Genomic DNA, 21,017 nt, shown 5'->3' with positions numbered 1-21,017 from the left:
AAGAGTATTTTCACTGCTTCGGTGTATAGGATCTGTTTACTAAAATATATTTGATAACACATATTTGATGATCCCATTTATTGTTGAAGACAAAGTTTTAGTAAGATAAAATTTAACTGCTCTTCACATGTTAAGATTTGACTAGCAATTAATGTGACATCTGTAAGAATCACAGACTTCAAGAAATACAGCATCACTATGGAGAGTAAGGTGATGGCAGGACACAGTATATCTTACTCCCATGGAGGACACTACACAATGGCAATCGGCGGAGGACTCTCTAATAATACGAATAGGGATAGGGAATGGTGAGACAGAGGGAGAATACATGCACAAAAGAGCTACTGAGATAATAATCACCACCTAGGAAGCATTCTTTTTATAAAAAAAAAAAAAAATTATTTATTTATTTATTTATTTATTTATTTATTTATTTATTTATTTATGCATACAAGCATTGGCGTGTAAGGGCCTCCCTAGTGGCACAAGAGTTAAAGTCTCAGCACTGTCAAGCTATCACCAGCCGCTGCAGCATGAGTTCGATCCCTGGCTAGACCTCTCCTGTCTCCTCTCCCACAGCAGTGTGTTTCAGTGGATCCTCCTGTTCTGCTCCCCACTCTGTCTCTGGTGAATCCTTGCACCTGGCGAGATAGGAGAGCGCTGCTGTGCCATATGTGGCTTACTTCCCTGGCCGGGGATAGAACTCAGGCAGTACCGGTGATAGCTCTGAGACTTAACCCTTAGGCCACCAGGGAGGCCTTACCAGCATTCTTACCAACAGATGAACAGAACTGAACCTGATCACACCTCTAGAACTAACAATTTATAGAAACATGAGAGAGAAAAAAAATCAATATGACACCATGAGACTGCAATCAGTCAAATACAGAATGTAGAAAATTCTACCCAACAAACCACCCAGTTTCTTCAAGCAACAACTGGAATGAACAAAGAGGGAAAGAGGAGTCATGGATAACTATTATAAAATGAACATGAACTAAAAAGACAGATAACCAGATGCAAAGTGTGGCCCTTAACTGGATCCTGATTTGAACAAATAGGGAAAGGATGTTTTTGAGATAACAGTGTAAATCTGTAGATGAACTGGATAGTAATGGTATGCAGCTATGTTAAAAGAAATACTTATTTGTGAAAGATACTTTCGGAAATGTTTATAGGTGGGTGACGTAATACCAAATGAACAGAATTTAAAACAGTCCAGGAAAAAAAGTGGAAAGGGTAGGGAGGGATGATGGATGAAACAAGCTGGCAAAATGTTGAAAATAGCTGAAGCTCGATGGTGGGTATATTCTATTATGTATGCTATGAACATCTCTACACTAATAAGTAAAAAATAAATATAGAAAAGGGCCAAATTACAGAACATTCATTAAATAGAACATTAAGTTGCAGATTTCTTGAAAATCATTCACACTGAAAATAAAATATCAACGTAAAGCAAGTTGACCAGCTTTTATACTGCTTATTATTAGTATTATTAAATGAGGTAACAGTAACAGTGGTTCCTATTACATTAGTTGACATATCTAGCAGACAGTAGTTAACATTTTATTTCCAGCGGCTTTCAATGTCAACAACTGCAATCAAGTTTCAAATACATATACATATCATTTGGCATGTATAAAATGAACTTGATACAAGAAGATAGCAAAACATATTCAGAAAGGATTAAAATTCACAAAGTATATAAGTACTCACTTGAAAAATGTTCTTGGTCCACACCATTACTGCTACTTCCCACTATACTACAGAACTGTGAATTCGTTATTAAATTGTGCATCCCAAGAATAGCTATAAATATAGAAAAAAGAAATTATTTTATTTTCATCATTTTAAACAAAGAATTAATTTTACAACCAAAAATTTGAGACAATACGGCTTATTCATTCAATAAATTCTAAGAGTACCTGTTCCCTTCAAATACTAAACACATATGAACATACACAGCATTCAGAAGAGATCAACTTAGGTATTTTCTTGAGGATATGTGAAGATGTGAATATCCTCTGAACATTTTCCTTCTCAATTATACACATACTTTGCAAAAAAAAAACCAAGGAGAGTGATTTAAAAATCACCTAAATCTCTTTCTCATCAACACTTTATTTCCCTCCACTTTTTGAAGTTAGATTCCCCCCATATTTCTGAATTCAAACACACAGTTGGAGTCAGCTTAAACCTAAATATAAATCTACGCTTAGCGCCCTCTGGTGGTTAAGAGAGAAAATCAAAATGCTCAGTCTTGCTGTGAGATAAACGTGGGTTTTCAACTTAATCTTTGCTATTTTTACATTTGTTAACACTCAAATTCATATGTTAGCTAGGAGTAGAATACTAAAAGTATATCTGAGTTCTCATATCTAAGATTAAAATAACTTCCCTCAAAAGATGACACTTAGGAAATAATTTATTGATGTTTTTGATTCCCTCTTGCATAAATAAAGAAGTTACCCATTCCACTTTAATGAATGCAACGTTTATAAAAATCATCCTGCTCCATCCAAACATATTAGCTCTTGGGGCTACTTGGTACCAAGATAACCCTATGCAGTTTCTCTATCTGGGAAATGGGTGTGTTTGCAGGTAAGTGGGGGAGGTCACTGGCCCAAATGAGAAACTGGGAATAATGAAAATAACAGGACGGTTGGGAATGTTCCATATACTTCAGTAAGTTGGTAAAGCAGTGAGAACAGTTCAGGACTGGCTGCTTCATCTGCTTTCCAGTTACAATCTCCAGGGATTCTGATAAAATAAGAATGCCGTGGACCTTAGAGACTCTTTCAGTACTCAAAATGAAACTGCTTCTAGCTGGGCACCAGCTGATGAAAGATTTTTATAAAGATTTTCAAATATGGGAACATGGGAAAAGATTTCACGACTGAAAGAATTTAAGTAAATGAAATCCATTATGTCAAGATTTTTAGTGTAAAAATACAAAGCCATATATGTGGTTGCTAATTCAATAATTCTTTGTTAGGCAAAGGAAGCATTTGTACAATGTACATGTGCTGGTATACCCTTCCCCTCCACATTCATTCACAAATTAACTTGATTTAGTTTATACCTGCAAGGTCACACAATTCTGTATCAGAAGCACTTGTCAAAGCTTCTTCTAATTCTGGATCAAGAGATACTTTTTCTTCTGTGAAAGTCTGTACAGGTTTCTGTTTAGGGATGAATATTTTTCCTGTAAAATAAAGCAGTTTGTTAATTCCATTATTACTACAACTAACTCATTTTTCAAGCAAAAATTATTTAAAGTATGTACAATTGAAGCTAAAGGAAAAAGTCAATGTTTTTGATAAAAAAGGTCTGTTTTATCTTTAACATGTATTTATAAGTTCCCAGGGCAATACTTTGGTGGTACAAATAGATGAAAAAAAAATAAATAAATTTTGCCATTGGTGGAACTGAAAATTGGCTTTTAAAAAAAGATTTATTTTCATTTATGCATTCATGCAAGAGCTGGGGTATAAGGCAGAGGTGGGGCGGGGAGTGAGAGGATTCACCAGAGACAGAGTGGGGAGCAGAACAGGCGGATCTACTGAAACACACTGCTGAAGGAAGCAGCGGGAGAGACAGGAGAGGTCTGCTGTACCATGTGGGTTAGCTCCCTGGCTGGGGATTGAACTCATGGCACAGTGACTGGTGATAGCTTGGCAGCGTTGAGACTTTAACCCCTGCACTATCAGGGAGGCCCCAAAATTGGCTGGTTTTTTTGAGTGTTACTCTAAAATAATAAAAAAAAAAGAAGAAATAAACAAAAAGTTCTATAAAATAAGAATAAATAATCTATTTTCATATTGTTAAGCAACAAAGCATTACAGTCATTTGGGGGATGTCAGAGGCAATTATGATCCCAGAAATTCAAGTTCTGACTGCAAAGTAATTTCCATGTTTCCTGAGTGATATTCTGAAACTTTTGATCACCACTCCAGTTGTAAGCATCAATGGATACTATCAAGGTTACCTGGTAAGAAACTAATTATTCTGGAAACCTGAAGGCTTTATTAAGTGATAAATATCTTATCATCACATGTTCAATGCATGATAGAAAATAAGACAATGGAAAATGATAACGATATTAACTATAGCACAAGCTGACCAAACAAGATATACTCATACATGGTGGGGATGGTTTACCAAGACTGACTTTGGTTTCTCTCCCAAGACAGGAGAAAATTCTAATAAGTGGCCTAGAAAAACCCATATATAGATTCAGAAAAGTGTCAATATTTTCTTCCTATTAGAAAACTACTAGGGAAATTTATGAAAATATGCAACCCAATGTATCTGTACAGTACTCTATTAAAATAAATGTTTGTGTGCTTATTATCGGGGCAATGTGTTACATATTTCTTGTTCAAGGTAAATATTAATAAGCATAGCCATAAGGAATTCTTCCAGGATGCGGACTACTTCTATGACTCTGGCCAAGCTTGCCAAGGTATTGTCTTCTAAACCATATAAAGGATTTAAATTTCTGATCATATACATTTTTAGTACTTCTGTTTGGTTCTTTTTTAAAAAATAGTTTCCATATCTGCCAAAATTCTGCACCTTTTCATACATGCTGTATATCTTTGTCCAGCAGATTCTTCGGCATTTTTGTCATAGTAAAAGTCCCTCACTGATAACCCAGTATCTGGATTCTCTGCAGGTCTTCCACTGACTTTACTTCCTTGACTCGTACATCACACGTGTTTTAAGATCTTTACTTGCTGGCATTCTGTATAAAAGTATAACAGAGGGCCTCCCTGGTGGCATGGGGTTAAGTCTCAATGCTATCATGCTATCACCGCTGAGGCGTGAATTCAATCCCCAGCCAGGGAGCTAACCCACACAGTGTAGCAGACCTCTCCTGTCTCCTCTGCTGCTCCCCCAGCAGTGTATTTCAGTCAATTTGCCTGTTCTGTTCCCCACTCTGTCTCTGGTGAATCCTCTCACCCCCTGCACCTCTGGCTTACACCCCAGTTCTTCTGTGCATAAATAAATAAATAAATACTTAAAAAAATATAAAGGTATAGCAGAGAAGAGAAATTTTTCTTCAGAAAATGGAGCATTCCGGGCCTCCCCAGTGGCGCAGCGGTTGAGCGCTGGGTTGCGAAGCTGCCCGCGGCCTCTGCAGCGCCAGTTCGAACCCCAGGGTCTCCCGGGCCACAGGAGGAGGGTCCCACATGGCGCGCAGACCTCTCCTGCCGCCCACTGCTCCCCTCAGCAGTGTACTTCAGTCCTTCTGCCTGCTCTGCCTCCCGCTCTGGCTCTGGTGAATTTTCTCACCCTCCTGCGCTTCTGACTGCACCCAGTGCTTGTATAAACAAACAAAACAAACAAATAAAAACATGCCTCTATAAAAAAAAAAAAATGGAGCATGCTGTTAGGCAGGGCTGAATCAAAATACTTTACAGCTGAGCTAAATCTGGGCTTTGTTGCAACTTTAGTTTGATTTAGTTCCTCCAGTGGCTTCAAGCATTTTGAGGAGGAGAGGACCAGGACTTTCTCTGCAGCAAGGCCTGAGATGAGAAACCTAAGTGAAGTTCTAGAGATCTCCTGACTACCTAGTTTTGAACTGTGAAGTGTGAGATTTCTCTTGCTGTATAGCCTTGGCCTCCAGTGTTCCAGGTAGTTGGAGAACTCTCGTTGTTTTTCAGTCCTATCCCCTGCTTTTGAAGCCCAGCAGAACTTCCTGTCCCACTCTTGACTTGTCTGCTCTATACTCAGAGAAGTTGGGGATGGCCTAGAAATGGTTTCTCTCCACTCTCCTGTCTCTCCCTCAATCTTCCTAAACTGAAAACCTATGTCTCGGGAATTTTCTCAGCTCTGTGCCATTGTCTCTGTTCTTGGATAAAATCCTTAATACTAAATGAAGATCTATAGAAAAGAACTGGGGGTGGGGTGGGGGGGGTTAAGAGCAGTCACTCTGTCTCTAGGGCCATGCTGTCCAATATTAGCCACTAAAACCACATGTAACGATTTAAATTTTAATTATTAAAATTTTAAAAATTCAGTTCCTCAATCATCTTAGGGACATTTCAAGTGCTTGATAGCCACATCTGTGGTGGCCACCATATTGGCTCACACAGATATTGAACATTTCCATCACTGTAGAAATTCTTAGTAGACAGCACTAATGTAGGCCTCCTCTGGACTCTAACATGCCAGCCCATACATGGTTAATAAAAAGTTTGTTAGAAATTGAGCTGATTTTTCCTTCTCTCTATGGTGGTTTCTTCCTTTTCCCTACATTTCAGTCAGGAGAGGAATGGAGCACTTCCCTTACAGAGGGTTTGTCCCTTTCTGGAATCATTCAGGTTTGTGTCCTTAAGCTCTCTGGCAGGTTTACAAAAACTATGATCATATAGCCTGTGCTGCTTATTTTGATTGCTATAGTGAATGTGGTGAGAATAATAGTCTCTCGTAACTTACTAAATCTGATCAGATGTCATTCCGGTTTCCTTATTTTAAAAATGGTACTTGGTCAATCCACAATGTATATATACTAGTAAGGATGTTTTAAAACTGCGTGTAACAAAATACCCACAAAAAGGTTGTTTAAATTGGTGCTTCTCAATCTTTAATGTGCATTTTATTCATGTGATGATCTTATTAAAGTGCAGATTAGGATGCAACAGGTATGACGTGGGATCTGAGATTATGTATTTCTAATCAACCTCTCATGTGATGCTGATACTATTGACCACAGACCACACTTAAACACAGAAAAGGTTCAAACAAGAAGTATTTCTGTTATCTCAATAAACAGACAGGTTTGTGGTTGGATTAGTTAGCCACTCAATGTTAGCATCAAGGATCCAGGCTCTATTTTGCTTTGGCTGTAACCAGATGCAGGCCTTTGTTCTCAAGCCATCAGTCTCCAGATGGCCTTAATAAATTAAAAATTCACAAAAATTCAGGACAGGAAGGAAAGGCACTTTCCCAAATGTCAACTTTTATAAGAAAAACTGTACAGGAGATTCCCTCTCTCGCCTCACCATCAGCATTGGGCCACATGTTCATGCTCCAGCAGCAAGGATGACGAGGAGAGAAAGCACTTGGCATTTCCAGTCTGGTTCAGAGATGGGTTATGCCAGTAAGAAGGAATTTGTCCCAATATTGAACCAAATGACCACTTCCACACTCTCTTAATTCCCTAAACACTACACTATGGTCAGAGTTACGCATTGTGCATGTTTTGTGGGAACTTTTCCAGGGTATAGTCTATGTTCTGCTCATCCCTGCACCCTTGCTAGCACCAAGTACACGGTTCACATTGCTGAATGAATACTTTCACAATGACTTCCAGTCTAACTACCTCATTTTGTATAATCTAACCTAATACCCTGGTTTCTGAACACTTTACCCAGTACTTCTGTGCTTCTTCCAATAAATCAACAGATTTCAAAAAAATTTTTTAAAGATTTATTTATTTATTTATACAAGCACTGGGTACAGTCAGAAGAGCCGGAGGGTGAGAGAATTCACCAGAGCCAGAGCAGGGAACAGAACAGGCAGACTGTTGAAATACACAGCTGAGGGGAGCAGCGGGCACGGCAGGAGAGGTCTGTGTGCCCTGTGGGACCCTCGTTGGCAGCCTGGGATCGAACTGGTGCTGCAGAGGCTGCAGGCAGCTTCGCAGCCCAGCATTCAATTGCTGCGCCACTGGGGAGGCCCAACAGATTTCAAATTTAACATTAGCAGGAAAACTTATCCCCTCAAATGCCTATCTGTCTGATGGTATACATAACTGATTTTCTTAGTACCAGATTCTGCAGTTCTGGTAATTATTAAGTAATCTTTTTAACTATTGGCTTACAGGCAAAGGCAAATCCAAACATTACATCCTGTTAATTCCATAGTGGTTTCACAGTAGTTGAGATTACAAATAAAGTAGCCTGCCTTTAAATGCCATTTCAGAGTCTCCCTGGTGGCCCAAGAGGTTAAGTCTCAGCACAATGAATCTAGCAGGCAGACACTGCAGCAGGAGTTTAGTCCCAGGCCAGGGAGCTAGCCCATGTGTGGCGCAGCAGACTTCTCCTGTCTCGCCCGCTGCTCCCCTCAGAGGTGTATTTCAGTCAATCTGTCTGTTCTGCTCCCCACTGTTTCTGGTGAATCCTCTCACCTCGCCCCCTACCTCTGGCCTATACCCCAGTTCTTGGATGCATAAATAAAACAATTCTTTAAAAAGAAAAATAAATAAATAAATGCCATTTCACTTTCCTGAGTTCAATCTCACCTGAATTTTCAACTATCTATAATAGTGGTCCTAAGTGTTGGGTGAACACTGGACACATGGGGAACTTTAAATATTTCTGATTTAATTGGCTTAGTGTGCTTGTTGGAACAGATGGATTTTTTAAAAGGCTCTCTAAGTATTCTAATGCATAGCAGCCACGGTTAAGAACCATTAGATTATGGTATTCACTTTTTAAAAAAAAATGTTTTTATTTTGTGTAGAAGAATTGGGGTGGAAGCCAAAGGTGGGAGTGAAAGCATTCACCAGAGACAGAGTGGGGAGCAGAACAGATGGATCTACTGAAACACACTATTAAGGGGAGCAGCGTCTGAGATAAGAGCTGTGCTATCTATGGGTTAGCTGCCAGGCGGGGATCAAACTCAGGCCATAGCAGTGATAGCACTGAGACTTAACCCCTAGGCCACCAGGGAGGCCAAGATTATGGTATTCACTTAATAAAACAACTACACACGCTATCAAATAGCTGCCAATGTCTTACTTGAGGGACCAATGCAATCTAAAAAAATTATGAAGGTCTAAAATATTTATTTTTATAATCCTCATCTACATTCCATTGAAGCACTATTCATATCTAATTTTTCCCCATACATAAACTTTTACTAAGACTTAGAAATACAAAGTGGATCTGAGCTGAAAAATAAAGCAAAACACAACAAAATTTCTAAGGGCTTATGGAAATTCTGTAACATGGAATTAAGCTCTATTTCATAATAGCTCTGAAACAGTTTGGCACCTCTCCTGAAACAGTTTGGCATCACCTCCTTTAAGATAATTTCTCTTGGGCCTCCCCCGTGGCGCAGCGGTTGAGCGCTGGGTTGCGAAGCTGCCCGCAGCCTCTGCAGTGCCGGTTCGATCCCCGGCTGCTCCCCGGCCACCGGAGGAGGGTCCCACATGGCGAGCAGACCTCTCCTGCCGCTCGCTGCTCCCCTCAGCAGTGTACTTCGGTCCTTCCGCCTGCTCTGCTCCCCGCTCTGGCTCTGGTGAATTCTCTCACCCTCCCGCGCCTCTGACTGTACCCAGTGCTTGTATAAATAAATAAATAAATAAATAAATAAATAAATAAATAAATAAATAAATAAATCTTTAAAAAAAAAAAAAAAAAAAAGATAATTTCTCTGTTCATAGAGATTTTTATTACAGAGGTATTTAGCCTAAACGATACCGTGTTTTTAACAGTACAAAAAATAATAACTTCATATTTCTTCATGGTTAATTTAACACTAATATACAAAACTATTTTTTTAAGATTTATTTATTTATTTATACAAGAACCGGGGTATAGGCCAAATGCGTGGGAGGGTGAGAGGATTCACCAGAGACAGAATGGGGAATAGAACAGGCAGACTGACAAAAAACACTGCTGAGAGGAGCAGCAGGCGCGACAGGAGAGATCTGCTGCGCTATGTAGGATCCTCGCCGGCCGGCTGGCTGGGATCAAACCCATGCTGCAGAGGCTGCAGACAGCTTCACAGCACGGTGCTCAACTGTCTGTGCCACCAGGGGAGGCCCAAAATTATTTTTAATGCATATATATAAAAAATCTAGTAAAGAAATTAATTTAGGGCCTCCCCGGTGGCGCAGCGGTTGAGCGCTGGGTTGCGAAGCTGCCCGCGGCCTCTGCGGCGCCGGTTCGATCCCTGGCTGCTCCCCGGCCACCAGAGGAGGGTCCCACATGGCGCGCAGACCTCTCCTGCCGCCCGCTGCTCCCCTCAGCAGTGTACTTCGGTCCTTCTGCCTGCTCTGCTCCCCACTCTGGCTCTGGTGAATTCTCTCACCCTCCCGCGCTTCTGACTGTACCCAGTGCATGTAAAAACAAAACAAACAAACAAATAAAATAAATAAATAAAAACATGCCTCTATAAAAAAAAAATTTAAAAAAATATATAAAAAGAAATTAATTTAGTGAGAAAGGATATTCTAGGCAGAAATGAAATTTAGAATTATGAATACAAAACTCAAGGGACTCTCTCCAAATTGATTTACATACTTTAAAGCAATCCTTTTCAAAATCTCAGCTGACTTTTCTGAAGAAAGTGACAAAAGTCTTGCTAAAATTCACATGGAAATCCAAGGGACCCAGAACGGTTAAATAATCTTGAACAAGAGCAAAGCTGAAAGACTCACACTTCTGATTTCTAAACTTATTTTACAGAATTACTATAATACTGATACTGTTAAGGTGTGTAAGGAAAGACAATGCGACAGAATTTCAAGTTCAGAAATAAATACTTATATTCATGGTAAAGTGAATTTCTTTTTTTTTTAATAATAAATTTTATTTTTATATTCCCCATACAAATGCAACCCCCTTATTTTGACCCCAATCCCTCCCCTCCGGCCCCCTACCCCCCATAGAGTGTCTCTGGCTCATAGTTTTTTGTTGATTTTGATTTTCACGTAAAGTGAATTTCTGCAAGGGTATCAACGGAGAAAAAATTGTCTTTTCAACAAATAGTTCTGGGACAACTGGATAACTACCAGCAAAAGAATGAAGTTATACCCCTTCTTCATATCTTATATAAATATTAATTCAAAATGGATTACCGACCTAAATGTAAGCACTAACACTAATACCCTTAAGTGTTAAATCTCCGTGATTTTGGAGTTAGCCAATAGTGATTTAGAAATGACACCAAAAGCACAAGCAACAAAAAATACATAAATTGGACTATATAAAAATTTAAACTTTGTAGGGCCAGTGATACCATCAAGAAAATGAAAAGATAACAGAGAATGGGAGAAAAATTTTTTCAAATAATGTATCTATATAACCTGTATGATACAGTCTCATGCCCAGACTACATAAGGAAAGGTATCAATAGTAAATCAACTAAGGCAGTTTGGTGGTGGGTGAATGAAATAGGTATACACATGGAGGAGCAAAAATGTGATCCCCCCAAAAAATAAAGTAACATATACACAAAGCAAAACCCCCGCAAAAATCTAAATACCAAAAAAAGGAAACAAAAAAAACTGTTTTGATTGTTTTGATTGATGCAAACCATTTTAAACTGTTTTGATTGATGCAAACCATTTTAAAAAATAAAATTTAAAAGCGGGCAAAGGACTTGAAGAGACATTTCTCTAAATAAGATACATGATACATAGATGTCTCATAGCACATGAAAAAGGCTCAGCATCATGTCATGAGAAAACTGCAAATCAAAATCATAATGTATTATTATATCACACTACTAAGATGGCTCTAATCAAAAACGCAGACAACAAATGTTATGATACAGAGAAACTGGGAATATAAAATGGTAACACTTTGGAAAACAGATTTGGCAATTCCTCAAATTGTTAAATATAGTTACCATTTGGCCAGCAATTCTACTCCTAGGTATATAAACCAAAGAAATGAAACCATGTGCAACACAACAACCTACACACAAATATTCACAGCATTATTCACAATAGCTAAAAAAAATGGAAATAATCCAAATGCCCATCAACTGATGAACAGATAAACCAAACACGGTATGTACCCATACAATGAAATACTGTTCAGTCATAAAAATTCTACATTCTATATTGACCTTCATAGAATTGAACAATCTAGAATGGGGCCTCCCTGGTGGCACAAGGGGTTAAGCACTGCACTATTAAGCAATCTGCAGCCTCTGCAGCAGGAGTTCGATCCCCGGCTGGCCAGGGAGCAACCCACATGGTGCAACAGACCTCTCTTGACTCGCCCACTGCTCCCCTCAGCAGTGTACTTCAGTTAATCTGCCTGTTCTGCTCCCCACTCTGTCTGTGGTGAATCCTCTCACCTCCCACATCTCTGGCCTGTACCCTAGCTCTTGTATGCATAAATAAATATTTTTTTAAAAAATCTAGAATGATATATGCTATAACATGGACAAAACTCCAAAACATTATGCTAAGTGAACAAAGTCAATCATAAATGTATTATTATTATTATTTGATTTATATGAAATGCCCAAAACATACAATTTAGAGACAGAAAGTAGATTAGTATTTCCTACCACTGGGGAACAGAGTGAGGCATGGAAACTGACTGCTAATGGGAGTAGGGTTTCTTTTTGGGTGATGAAAATGTTCTAATCTGAAGACTCTGGTGATACTTGCAAAACTGCAAAATACTAAAAACACTGAATTGTTACTTTAAATAGGCAAATTTTATTATTTGGATTGCATCTTAATAAAGGTATTTTAAAATAAACACTAAGGGGTTGACACATTAGTTTGCCTCATTAAATTTATATTTAGTCCCTAAAATACAAAAAGAAAAAAAAACTGAAACACATTGAATCAGACAGTATATTTGTGCTTCTTAGTCAAAATCAGCTGTTTTCTGAGAAATACATGATTAGCACACCGCTGAGTTGATTCCATATGACAGAACATGCCTTTCTAGACATTTGCACTAAGCTAGTCTATATTAGTGTTAAATATCTTAATGACTATAAGATACTACAAATACTGTGGATGTCTCTCATAAAGTTTAGCTTGGTTTGTACCCTTGTCTCACAGGATGAGGGAAATGTTAGGCTTTTATTCACTGTAGAAGTATTGTGTGTGTGTGTGGGGGGGGACTTGTTTTTGCAGAGAGTAGGGAAAAAATACAGCCAATTTGATATTACTTTTATCCAAAACTGCTTATTAACGAACATACTCTTCATAGCTTCATTATGAACATCTTGATTCTGAATTGTTTTTCTTTTTATCATGGACTATTTCTTTACAGGATCCCAATCTCATTCAATAAAATAATATACAGGAATATAAATATATTTATATAAATATAAAGGAATGGGTACACAGTACATTTAATAGGCATGCATTCCTTATTCTTATTTGCCCTGGAATTTCTTGCATGTGTGTGTGAGAGACAGATATACAGTGAGATAGAGTTTTCCAAAACAAACTTAACAACCCAGGAAGAGTACTGAAAACCAAGTACCTACATAGCAGTGCTTCTTAAACTCAATAAACAAAGATTGACTAGGCATGGATATTTTTTTTTTTTATAAAACTTTTTTTTTTTAATAGAGGCATGTTTTTTTATTTATTTTATTTGTTTGATTTTTGTTTATACATGCACTGGGTACAGTCAGAAGCGCGGGAGGGTGAGAGAATTCACCAGAGCCAGAGCGGGGAGCAGAACAGGCAGAAGGACTGAAGTACACTGCTGAGGGGAGCAGCGGGCGGCAGGAGAGGTCTGCGCGCCATGTGGGACCCTCCTCCGGTGGCCGGGGGGCAACCGGGGATCGAACCGGCGCCGCAGAGGCCGCGGGCAGCTTCGCAACCCAGCGCTCAACCGCTGCACCACGGGGGAGGCCCGGCATGGATATTTTTGAAAACGCTCCCTAGGTAATTTTTACTTTCTCCCACTCAGACTGATAATCAGGTAAGCACTCATCTGCATAAGTATAGCTATGAAAAGATTAGGATGTTATCCTGGATGATTTTTTAACTGAAATTATAATTCTTTATACTATACAAAATATGAAACTGGGCAATGACTAAATTAGAAAAAATCTCTCAGACAAGTATGAAACGCCACATCCCCCACTCCTAGATGAAACAAAACAAAAACAGGGTTATGATTTTTGGTTGCTAAGAATGTTGAAATAAGTTCAATAATGTTGCTACAACTACAAACGGCAGCTAAGGAAATACCAAAAAAACAAGATAAGAATTCATATAATAGTAAGTTAAATGCATGGCATTTATCCAAACGCATGTTTGTGCCAAGAGGGTAAAAAAAGAAATCTCTTGCCAAGATCCTTGTTATTGTCATAAAATCACAAGATATATTGTGAACCATGTTAAGTGTTTTGCCTGAAATTTTTCCACTAATTTTCATTTCTTCTGCTCTGATATCAAAGTACAGCCACTACAAATTTTGAAAATTATCCTAGCTATAGTTCCCAACCTTGTTGAATATATATAAAAAGTACAACAAGAAACAGAGACAACTCTTAGTTACTTCATTTCTATAAGGGTGAAAGGCCCTAGCTAATTTTGTGGTTAATTTATAAGCTATCTAGTTCCAGAAAAGATTTAAGATAACTAGCCTGCTATAATCAGCAATGAGCTTTGGGACATACCTTTTGACAGGAAGAACACAAACCTCTAACCAAACTGAAGAATGAAAGGCAGATCCAAGAAAGGTATTTTTGCTTTCACCATCAACACACATGACACCTGCTCAATACTGCAATATATCCAATAAATGCTTATTCATTAAACAAATGCTTTGTGAGTTTATATGTATTAAATAATGAACAAGACACCATAAGAGAGCTTTTACTCTGGGGAACTAATACTTTAAGTAAGTGTTTCTCAATAATGAGTAAAGATGGAAGAGTATCCTCCTTCATCTCCCTTGTCTTGGCCAATGCCTCAGTTTTCCAGAATTTCAAAGAGAAAGAGTTTTGTAAAAAACTTCTCAGCATTTTTATATCTTTAGGTAAAAGTTTATCTTCAAAAGATATATTTTTAAATCCTGGAATTATGTTACTGTCTTCATTTTCTTAAACATTTAGTTTCTCGACATTTTGAACATAATAGAATCATAGAAAAGACATTTTCTTTAATCTGTGCCTAGATTACTCGATACCATTTCTACTAAGAGTTGGTTAGATTTAGATGAATTTGACAGATATTGTGCATTCTACTGAAATAATGCACTTTAAAATAGTTCTCAATATGTCGTTTGTTAGCTGTGTCTTACTAGCTGCCTTAATACCTTCTTTTTGCTGTTATAAAACTGCATTATTAAAAGCAGAACATTTACTAGTGTAGGACAACATGTTCCCCAAAAGGCACCAAAGACATAATGCCTTGATCTTCACTTAATTAGAATTCCTCCTTCTCAACTGTTGACATATGCTTTCAATTTTATAAAATGTACAGTTATAAACAAATGCTTCACAAATCACAAAATAAAATTACTAATTTAGCTCTATATAGTAACTTTCAAGGGTCTTTCTTATAGCTTGTTTGGTTAGTTAAAAACATTTTGAGATGAGGGCTTCCCCGGTGGCACAGTGGTTGAGCGCTGGCTTGCGAAGCTGCCCGCAGCCTCTGCAGCGCCAGTTCGATCCCCGGCTGCTCCCTGGCCACCGGAGGAGGGTCCCACATGGCGCGCAGACCTCCCCGCTGCCCGCTGCTCCCCTCAGCAGTGTGCTTTGGTCCTTCTGCCTGCTCTGCTCCCTGCTCTGGCTCTGGTGAATTCTCTCACCCTCCCGCGCTTCTGACTATACCCAGTGCATGTATAAATAAACAAACAAACAAATAAATAAATACATGCCTCTTTAAAAAATCCTGAAATACCAATTTTCCATTTTATGGGCATTCTCTTCATATACCAGTTCTGTGTAATTTTAGCTCCAAAAAAGAGCATGAGTGCTTAAATGAAAGATAACAAGTACAATTAATCATCATTTAATTAGTTTCAGAATGTGAGAACATAATTGACTTTAGGGATTCAAGTACCTGATCCTATTATTTTTTCCCAATTTTTTGCTTAAAAAAAAAATGAGTAGTCATCTGATTGATTTTTTAAAAGTAATTTAAAATGAGAGATTACTATGTAATTTTGGCACATAATTTAGAGGGAGCTCAAGGAACTAAGTGATGTCATTGTAACACTCCCTGGCACAGAAAGCTAATATGCCATCAGGTACTGAACTCTGAGACCGGTCATGTTAATAGGAAAAATGATTTTTTTGGAGACCTATGGCACATTTTGTGAATTCTAAGTAGTCCAATTACACCAACAAAATAAAATTTTTTTTTAAAAAAAGATTGATTTATTTATTTATACAACCACTGGGTACAGTCAGAAGCGTGGGAGGGTGAAAGAATTCACCAGAGTCAGAGTGGGGAGCAGAGCAAGCAGAAGGACCGAAGCACACTGCTGAGGGGAGCAGCGGGCGGCAGCAGAGGTCTGCGCGCCATGTGGGACCCTCCTCCGGTGGCAGGGGAGCAGCCGGGGATCGAACGGGCGCTGCAGAGGCTGTGGGCAGCTTCACAACCCAGCGCTCAACCGCTGTGACACGGGGGAGGCCCAAAATAAAATGTTTTTGTTTTTAAACAAAGGTAGGCTTGATGGGCCTCCCTGGTGGCACAAGGGGTTAAGACGCAACCATGAAGCTATCCGCAGCCTCTGCAGCAAGAGTTTGATCCTGGCCAGGGAGCTACCCACATGGCGCAGCAGACCTCTCCTGACTCTCCCGCTGCTCCCCTCAGCAGTGTATTTCAGTACATCTGCTTGTTCTGTTCCCCACTCTGTTTCTGGTGAATCCTCTCAACCCCCACACCTCTGGCCTGTACCCCAGTTCTTGTATGCATAAATAAATCTTAAAAAAAAAACAACAACAAAGGTTGGCTTGTAAACTCTTTCAGAACTAGGAGACTTTCTACTATCTGGAAAGCCATCCTCAAACTGAAAATCTATCTCTGTAACAAATCTGGGACATAACCCAGATGTTCAGACTAAAGAGTCACTTGGAGAGATATCTGAGGAAAAAAACACCAGGCTCTGGATTTTCAGAGCTTGAGAGGGGATTGCTAATAAGATACACATGAATTATCCTGCAAATGTGATCAAGATCTCAGAGATGAGACCCAAAGAAAGGAAGGCATATTTGTGACTACTGATACCCAAGGCTAACTGATTTAAGGATGAGAGCCTAGGGTAGATATGAGAAGACTATTTGGCTTTTAGTCATACTTCAAAGTAGAGCTATACAACCAAAGTTCCCGAATTGTTGAAGCTAAATTTGTACTTCTTCAGGTCTGCGGCACTATAATGACTTAAAATGCTGAACTCCATCAAGTGCAGTGTGGTAGTATTTGTTTCCATCAGATGAACTGCTGACACTCAAAAACCTCACTTCCGAGTATGACTGAGACTGGCAATCTCGTTTGATAATAACACCCATATGACCTTCATAATGATACTATAAAGGAATTTTACAGTGATTTCACTTTATCCATTAACAAATTTTGTCCTCACAAAAAAAAAATGTAGGAAGTAGGCAGACACCCAGACTGTATGATTCCTTTAGAAGTTATGATGCTGGTAACCTTTAGGAAGAAGGGAAAAGTGAGTGGGAGGAGGCAGAAAGTGACTTTCTGAGTTGCTGACAAAGTCTTGATAAGCGTGGAGATTACATGGGTGTGCTCCCCATAGAATTCGTTGACCTGGATCCATCTGATTTGTACATTTTTAGTAAGATGCAATACTTCAAAAGGTTGACTATGTTAACAAATGCCAAGGTTGTAATCATTATAGCATAGCTTGCAAAAATAATTATTTAACAAACAGACATAACTAAAAGAAGCAGTGAAAACACGGGATGCATTATAAATAGATAACCACTAATTGTGAAAGCAAAATCATTTGCTTTTTAATTTACATCCATTTATTTTATATCAATCTGAAACCTAAGAAACAAGATGAAATTTTAAAAGGTTAAAAAGGAAACAAATCTGTACTTTAAACTACAGTTGAATATCGATAAGCATTTCTTCGCTATTGTCAACCTTATTCCTCACTGCTATGATTTCTCCCTATGATCTTTTATTTTCCACTCTCCTCTACCTTCTTTCTCACCTCCTCTAATCCTCCAAGATTTTCTCCTAGGTAACTGGGGATTAGGGAACAGCAGCATGCTAGAGGGCTTCCTGGGTCAGTTCAGGACAAATGCAGCGCCATCTCATCTCTTTTTTTTCCCTTCTTGTCCTCAAAGTCCACCTTTTTTTCTGCCATCTCTTTTCTCTTAATCTCTCCCACTGTTTCTAACACCATTCTTCTTCCTAATTGTAATCCAGCATCCACATAAAACATGTATAATAGTAAAAGGTGATCAACCTATATTTATTCTTATAAAATTATGGTCTTCTATATAAACCAGATTGAAACTATAAACAGTGTTATAGGTATGGTTGTACGGATTAAAATACAATCAACAGTCTCCTGCATGACACAAAGGAACAGATGCTTTTGCCTTTCTACTTTTATGATTCCCCATACTTCAAAATACTGCATTGGTTTTCATTCTTTTTCTGGCTCCAAACACCTGAGGAACATGCTATCTCTTACAATAATGTGCCGATTAATTTTATGTGCCAATTTGGTTGTGCCATAGTACCCAGACATTGGTCAAATATTATCTGGATGCTTCTGTGAAGACCTTATTTTTTTTTCTTTTGAGATTAGCATTTAAATCAACGGACTTTAAATAAAGTCATAATGTCATAAACTCCATCCAATCAGCTTAAAGCCTTAATAGTACAAAGACTCCATGAGCAAGAAGGAATTCTGTCAGCAGACTACCTTCTTTGGACTTGAACTGAACTTGCTGACCTACTCTGTATATTTTGGACTCCCTAAGTCTCAAAAATGAATGAATCAATTCCTTAAAATCAATTAGTCCCAACCTGTAGATAGGTAGGTATGTAGGTAGGTAGGCAGACAGATGTTACACATGTACGCACATGCTTTTGGTTCTGCTTCTCTCGAGAACCCTAACACAAGTAGCTATGGTAGGGACTCAACTAGAGATAAGGTGAAGGAGACCACAGAAAAGTAGAGGGGTTAGAGCTCATAGATAATTTTGAAAAGTGGGCCTCCGTGATGGCTCAAGGGGTTAAGACTCAACCCATGAAGCTATTCTCAGCCTCTGTAGCACGAATTCAATCTCCGGCCAGGGAGCAATCCACATGGTGCAGCAGACCTCTCCTGATTGGCCTGCTGTTCCCCTCAGCAGTATATTTCAGTTGCTCTGCCTGTTCTGTTCCCCACCACCCCCACACCTCTGGCCTGTAGCCCAGTTCTTGTATGCATAAACAAATAAATCTTTTTAAAAAAAGATAATTTTGAAAAGGCTCGATGCAGACCTTGAAGACTATCTACTCAAAAATCATTCACCAGTCTTCCTCTACTATAGACAATGGAACATTGAAATAAACTTTTCAGCTTTCCTTGCAGCTAAGGAGCAGTGATACAGCTGTGGCCAATATTCTTGAGAAGTGCTTCCTTCCCAAATAAAAAGCTTAAGCCTCACTAAGAAAAGCACTACATTCTTACCATTCTCCTTGCCCGGAGCATTACGGATTTAGATGTAAACAAAGTGCCTGGAAGAGTCCTTCAGTTCTATTACTTCCACTACCATTCCTCAGTATTTCTTCCATACACAAATATCCTAACTGTGCAAGTAGAATTTGACTTCTCTGGCCTATCTGTATTGAAAGCGGAGAAATTTAACTTCATGTTAAGTGCTATTATATACAGATCATTTACGTCCTATGCTGTATTCAGTTGCCGCTAAAGATACATGTGGTCTGCTATGGGAGGGACTTGGACTAGGAAAAGTTTCTGAAAGTAATGATTATGAAGCATTGGCAACTATAACTATGAATTATTAAAGAAGGCTAGAAGATAGCCTTTAAAAACAGTGTCTGAAAATAGAGCCTTCATGATTTTTTTTTTAAAGATAGGAAGACAGTTTATTTTTTCAAAGATTTATTTATTTATACAAGCACCGGGGTACCAGCCAAAGGTGCGGGAGGGTGAGAGAATTCACCAGAGACAGAGCAGGCAGCAGAACAGGCAGAAGGACTGAAACACACTGCTGAGGGGAGCAGCAGGAGAGACAGGAGAGATCTGCCACGCCATGTGGGTTTCTCCCTGGCAGGCCGGGAATCGAACCCACGCCGTAGAGGCTGCGGACAGCTTCACCAGAAGCTGTGAACAGCTTCACAACACCGCGCTCAACCCACTGTACCACCAGGGAGGCGGGAGCCTTGATGATTTTATAGCATTCCACCTTAAAGATAGGAGTCAATATAGAGCAGTGCTCTATCTGAAATACACTAGTGAATTAAAATTTTTATCTCAGCATATTTTTGGCAATTACTACAGTAGAGGATTAAAGAATGTTATATAAAATTGCTGTGTAAATACTAACAAAATATTAAGCAGGAACTTATTGGTCAAGTTGATGAAAAATGTACAAGAAATTCCCAAATTACCTAACAAATTTTTAAGTCAAAAGTATATCTTTAAGGCTAGCAATCATGCACCTCTGAAAACATTATTTTCTCCAGACCTATATATAAAAAAAAGAATCAGGGCATCCCTGGTGGTGTAGGGGTTAAATCTCAGGGCTATCATCCTATCACCACTATGGCCTGAGTTAGATCCACGGCCAGGAAGCTAACCCACTTGGCGCAGGTCCTCCTGTCTCACTTGCCGCTCCCCTCAACAGTGTATTTCAGTAAACCCACCTGTACTGCTCCCCACTCTGTCTCTGGTGAATCCTCTCATGCCCTGTACCTCTGGCCTACAACCCAGCTCTTCCATGCATAAATAAATAAATCTTATAAAAGAAAAAAGAAAAATTAAAGCTATCAAATAATGTTTTCATATTCTGTTTACCTTTTTTTTCTCCAGTGTAGGGCACATAGTCTTCCCTGTCCTTATGCTCCAGTGCTTCTTTCTCCAGATATGAAAGGAGGTGTTCTCTGTCAAATGGCCCTGTAGCAGACTTTGATGTCTGGTTCTTCTGCCGGAATCCTGCAGGCAGTAGGGCATTCTACAAAGAAAATGAATCAGCCATTATACTCACCCAGAATACTAAAGCTATATGCATCCATAGATTAACCATGTAAGAATTCTAAATTAGAGTGTGAAGTAGGCATTAACTACTTTGTTCCAGAATGTTAAGGTAGCAATGTAAAAGAGTTCCCAAGTTGTTTTTTT

General features: G+C 38.9%; 1 protein-coding gene across 2 annotated transcripts in view; it reads right to left on the bottom strand.

Annotated features, from left to right (window-relative positions):
- The window catches only part of TMOD3 (tropomodulin 3), a gene marked incomplete at both ends in the record, with an annotated part of 39,047 nt that overhangs the window by 13,497 nt on the left and 4,533 nt on the right, over nt 1-21,017 (bottom strand). The window contains 3 exons of one of the 2 annotated variants that reach the window (XM_084240437.1): nt 1,720-1,812; nt 3,086-3,243; nt 20,675-20,850. In XM_084240437.1, the coding sequence (XP_084096563.1) occupies nt 1,720-1,812; nt 3,086-3,243; nt 20,675-20,850 (427 nt within the window). The remainder of the gene's footprint in view (nt 1-1,719; nt 1,813-3,085; nt 3,244-20,674; nt 20,851-21,017) is intronic. The other variant, XM_084240438.1, reaches the window with a different exon arrangement.

This window comes from Talpa europaea (assembly GCF_964194135.1).
Source record: "Talpa europaea genome assembly, chromosome: 8".
Taxonomy (NCBI): domain Eukaryota; kingdom Metazoa; phylum Chordata; class Mammalia; order Eulipotyphla; family Talpidae; genus Talpa; species Talpa europaea.
This window is presented reverse-complemented; position numbering and strand designations above follow the sequence as displayed.